Source organism: Nanorana parkeri, unplaced genomic scaffold (assembly GCF_000935625.1).
Source record: "Nanorana parkeri isolate BGI_ZX_2015 unplaced genomic scaffold, ASM93562v1 scaffold29, whole genome shotgun sequence".
Classification (NCBI taxonomy): domain Eukaryota; kingdom Metazoa; phylum Chordata; class Amphibia; order Anura; family Dicroglossidae; genus Nanorana; species Nanorana parkeri.
Window position 1 is genome coordinate 2,241,256 of NW_017306297.1, and position 5,633 is coordinate 2,246,888.

The 5,633-nt window shown below is 38.0% G+C and overlaps 1 protein-coding gene across 1 annotated transcript in view; it reads right to left on the reverse strand.

Annotated features, from left to right (window-relative positions):
* Positions 1-371: 371 nt before the first annotated feature.
* Positions 372-5,633, reverse strand: part of XXYLT1 (xyloside xylosyltransferase 1) — a 156,251-nt gene continuing 150,989 nt past the window's right edge. The window contains exon 4 of the mRNA XM_018567306.1: positions 372-1,578. Coding sequence (XP_018422808.1) covers positions 1,182-1,578 — 397 coding nt within the window. The 3' untranslated portion in view covers positions 372-1,181. The remainder of the gene's footprint in view (positions 1,579-5,633) is intronic.

A 5,633-nucleotide genomic window follows, 5' to 3' on the forward strand; every position in this document is an offset into this window, starting at 1 on the left:
GCTTTATTTACAGACGTTTCTGAGAAAAGTGTTCTGTCTCTATCTGTTGTCCATAGCAGCTACTGAGATCCTTCTCATGCTATACAGTTTGGTGGCATTTGGAATGTTGATCGCTGAGATCAGTTAGTGTTTCAGGTCGCAAGTAGTGGGGATGTGACAGCACCTGCCCAATGGGTGTTGTCTCTTACAGGTACAAGTTGCCATTCTGGATTGCATTATTTTCAACTTATTCAAAGCATCAACATACAGATGTGGGGGAATCCATTCATAATTTGGGGCACATTCATTTTCATTATGGAAATGATGAGATAATGTTACACAGGTACAGTTATAATATTGAACATGACAAAGCTAAACAATTCAATTAGATCATTTGATATTTCTGAACATGTGCGCCATGTTTGAAGGTTGAAAAGGAAAATTACACAGAAAATTGCAACACCTGCAGGCTGAAAGGCCTTCCCATGATTATTAAAATGTAAACAAATAAAACATCACAAAGACCCGACATTTGAGTTTTAAAGTAAACACATGCCACCGCAATAGTAAGATAAAGAACTGTGAATGGAAAAGGGCACTGAAAGGATATTTGAAAAACGTTATGCAATTCTTTATGCAACATCTATGACAAAACGGTTAATAATTTCACTGAAGTTACTATATCCGAGAGGGCACTTCAATACATTATGTCCATTCATGTGTTTGCACATTAATAAACAGAAAGTATTAGTGTCTAAGTTCAGCGGCTCTATGCAATAAAAGGAGACAATTACAGCAACATTTGCCCTCAAAATTGCTCAGCAGTCATTCTTTATTACATCCAGTTTTTCTGGGAAGCGAATAATGTCATAGTGCTTCAGACACACATATTACTCATCAGGTAAACAAACTGTCCCGATAATTAACCTGATATTTAGAATACAATATGTCTCGGAAATACCAGCTCTCACACAGCTGAAAGAAATAAATACAAGTCTTTGTTCACTCCAGAACATACAGGAAATAAGAGATATTCCAATATTTGGTGGCAATGTGTAACCAGGAACAGGTAGTTCTCTTTAACTGAACGTAATTCCAAGTATCAAGATACCCATATGGTTTTACAAAATACTGGTATTCAGACTTGATTATGGCCATTTCTATCCACATAGTGCAATCTGGAAACAAATATATAAGTGGATCTAATCCTCTGGAATTGGAGTATTGCAGTTGCCATGATATATCTTGATGTGGCTTTCGCATTTGTAATACTGATCAAAGATATCAGCATAACCATGATCCTTCCACCAGGTACACAGTTGTCTATTCCAGCCACAATCAAGGACATAGAAGAGTTCTGGATGCTCCATCCCAATCATTGAGAAGAAGTCTTGGTCGCCTAAATGTCCCTTGAAGTGATATTTTTCAGCAAGCTGACTTACAGCATTGGGTTCCAGTAGCTGGTTGTAAAGTTTGGATTGGTGCATGGCTTCCAGGTTCAGCAGCATCACTCCACTGTTAAACCCAGGCAATCCTTCTGGGGGAGGACTACCTACCTTGGTGCTTGGATTCTCACGACGGTACTGCCAAAATGTATGTCTAAAAAGATACAAGAAGAAAAAAATTAGGTTAAATCCAAGTGCAGATACATCCAATTATAGTGCTGTAGCTGTCTATGCAGAAAGGCAATAATTGCACTGAAAGATGCATTAAATCAAAACCGTTATATAAATACCTGTAATAAATAAATAAAAAACAGAAATTCACATTATGTACTGATATTATACAAGTAAACTCATCATTATTCACTAAATATAAACGCAATCACACATTCAAAAACTGAAATATTTGAAAATAAATTATTTTTCCTGCCTGTGCCACATTCTTTCCCCCCTGTAAATCACATACCAAGTTAGGTTAATAAAGACTCCATAATGACAGTTTGTGTCTTCTTGACAGGAAATAATGTGTGCCTAATAATATAGCTGTCCACTATGTTATTTTAATTTTAAAGCCGATCTCCAGGTAAATAAAAACCCTCAACTGCTCGATAATGTCTAGGGTGAATGTCTTTTACTTACCCAATTCCTGTTCCCCTGGCATTCGGTGCTCACCTCTCTCCCCTACGTTCTATCCCATGGCATATTCATATATAATGCAGGGATATGGGCTCTACATTAGACGTGATGGTGTCAGCGGGCCTTTGTGGGAAGAGGCTGCTGGTCTTGTAGATTGGAGGGAGCCAGCAGGAGAGCAGGGGATCAGGTAAGTTAAAAGTGCTTTACACAGCCCCCTAAATATTAAGAAGCAGTTAACCCTTGTACAGTGAGGGTGTAGCCTCGCTGCAAGGGGTGGTTTTCTATAACTTGTAACCTGTCATCTATAGTTGGTACTAAAACTATTTTGCATCAGAATATGAAAGTTGTGTATTTTATACTTAGTGGTTATTTATCCAATATTAGTGGCATCACTATGGCATACATACATAAAGGTGAAGAATGAATACTATTCCACAATGATACTGGTATGCAAAACATAGGCAAAACTGTATGAAGGTGCTAAATATTTTCTAATTCCTGACGTAAGCTAAAAGAGTGACTAGCAAGTTTTAAAACAGACGCTAAGGATTTCCAAGCTTCAAAAACATGTAAATGTTTGCACCTTTGTGATACAGATTAAATCTATTAATGTAAATTCAATTGCACTTAGAGAATGCAGATCCAAACCATGCAGCAAGAGAATGATCCTGGAATGCAGACAACAGTAACAATGATCTGAAACGTACAGGGTTATCACAAAAGGGGGAAGAGTTCCGAGCAGGCAGGAGAAGTGATCAATCTAGGACAAAAAAAGCCATTTTTGAAAATTTCTCCAATTCAGCTCACTTTTCAGTTCAGCTATGTTGTCCTAGATTGTTCACTTCTCCTGCCTTCCCCAAACTCATCACCCTTTTGTGAATAACCCTGATAAAGTGACACTAAACTCAGGAGTTAAACCTTAAAAATACATTCAAGGACCTTAACTATTAACAAAACTGTATCTCATTTGTGTATCACTCGGCTGTAGATCCTCCAATCATCTCAGAATTCATGCTGATACTGTCCTTCCTTCTGGAGGGTGGCTACTTTTGTTCCCCATGGTCCCTCTGTGTGTTACAGAGTAGTCACCGCTCCAAGCTCACTCCCGTGATTGACTACAATCTCAATACAAATTAGTAAACAAAACATGAGAATGACATGTGCATATATAAATTATTTTTTACTTTATATATAAAAAAAAAAAAGGTTCACAGTTTTGGCAATAATATTGTGTACATAGTGTAGCTAAGGAGTGAAATACAATTTTAGTGTGGAACAATTTTAGAAAGTGGTATGTCTGTCTCTTATCTTTAATAGCCTCCTCTGCACTATATTTCCTGAAATTTTTTTTATAAAACTTTTTTTGACGTTTCCTTTTTTTAAACTATTTATAACTTTTAAAATCTGTTTAAAACTTTTTTTTTTTTTTAACTAGGGGGGCACTAAAGGGATCATTTTTCTATTCACAAAGGCTTTGGATACTTAGTATTCTAAGAAGACACTGTATTCTCTTCAGAGGTACTTTGTATCACTTTGTAGCACACTGATCCAACTTGCTCAGCTCCACAACACAGTGTGATAAGCTGCAAGGCTGTAAAAACAAAACATTAAGCTGACCATATGTTTAATGAATTGCAGCAGGTTCTTGAAAAACTGTGCAAAATGTGCTTGTTGTATGACCCTGTCAGCAGCCCACTGCCCTACATCCTTCGATCAGAAAATCAAAGGAGCTGGGTTGAAAAATGGTGGCCAAACAGTGACTATAGCCAATCAGCTGCAGCTACTGTTTTGTATTGTGACAGCACACCCTCTGTTGTTAGAATACAATGGCCGCGGTGGGATATTGGCCATACACTGTTAGATTTTTTATTCGGCCCACAAGAATCTAGCAGATTCCTCCAGTTGTAGCCCTTTGCTGTGGTACTTTAACATTCAAGTTCCAATCATCCTTGTATGAGGCAGTGGTGAAGAATCAAAATACAGCTTTGACTAGGGCTCTGTTCAGTGTTCTGTTAACATACATATTACAAAACATCCAGCACTTTGACACTGCTAGGAACATAATATGGTACAAGCTTTAATCATTCACTGAAAACCCTGGAAAACAATGCAAAGGAAAACCTGGATGTGAGGAAAAGGCAAGCTATAGTACACAATTATACATCTTCTAGTGCAAGCTAGAGAATGACTAAGAATCCAATTACAGGCAAGATTTGCACTCTTCTTTGCTCTCGTATACACAAGGTCAGCTGCTATTGCTGCTGTTGTTTAGCAAACACACCAAAAGAACAGTACAAGTGACAATACAAAAAAAGCAAATACTAAACAAAGTTCAGGTTTATAGCCTTTCTACGGGACCATTTAATTACCAACAGAAATTCAACATTCAGATGATTAGGAACATGCCACTATAAAAGAAATAATTGTACTTTCAATACCAATTTAATCAAGGCTGCTTTCAACAACACCGATGTTAATTATGTCTCTACCAGTGTAATCATTATATAGTAACAAGTGCCTCTCACTTATCACTTCCCTTTGAAAAACTGTTTCCCTCAAGTGTTACTTTACTTTGTTCTGCAAAAGTGCTATGACAGTGGCTGCTTCGTTCTATAGTTTACACCTAGAAGAGCGACTGTGATTTGAGAAAACACAGCAATTTATTTATAGGTCCAATATATATCTATGTAGAAAGAGTTCATTTCATCCATACTACAATGTATTCAATTTGAGTATATTATTCTATTTGTGGACATTCAGATTGGCTGTTGTAGAATAGATTTTTACTTTCACAATGCATTGTTCTATAATTTCAGATGACATCATGTCTGCCAGTAGGAATCTGTACACAGAGGCTTTCCTGCAGTGCCTTAAGGCCTGTGATTGTTCCTAGGACTGGGTACAAGCAGAGGCGTAACTAGAAACCCCAGGGCCCCCGTGCAAGAAACCATTGAGGGGCCCCCCCCCAATAAAAACATGATTTTGATACCTTTTTTTTTTTCTTCTATTAAATGAAAAGTATTAGGTACAAGGTAGCAAATCTCCTTGGAGGATAAAAGTGTCAACACTTATTTGAAATCATAAGATAAGATACCACACTTAGCCTAAGTTCACACTATTGCTGCTGCATAATTATAGGTTTTTCTCTGTGTTTTTGTAGCGTGTTTTATGCACCTTTTTGATGCTTTTTCATGTTTCCTTCTTTTAGCCAATTAAAAGCTGTGTCATCATTAGGTGTTATCTTTCTTTGAGGGGACTTTAAGGAAGAACTTCAAGGGTTAAGAGATCATTTTTGTCTAGGAACGAAAATAACAGAGCCGTACTCACTTGAACCTCGGAGCCAGTTGGCTGTAAGACCGGTTCCTGTAGCCTCGCTCCTCCTCTGCTCTGCTGGCCTAAGGTCCTGTGAGTCATCCCGTCCAATACACTGAAGGCCTGGAGTTTTCCTACCCCTGTTTTAGCAGGTGTGTTTTACATGCATGGGACCCTGTGTTGACCAGGTCACTTTAAACAGTCAGGAATCTATGCAGGAAGACTTCTCATGGCTGTGCGCAGCCCAACGATCCAGGCTGGCTA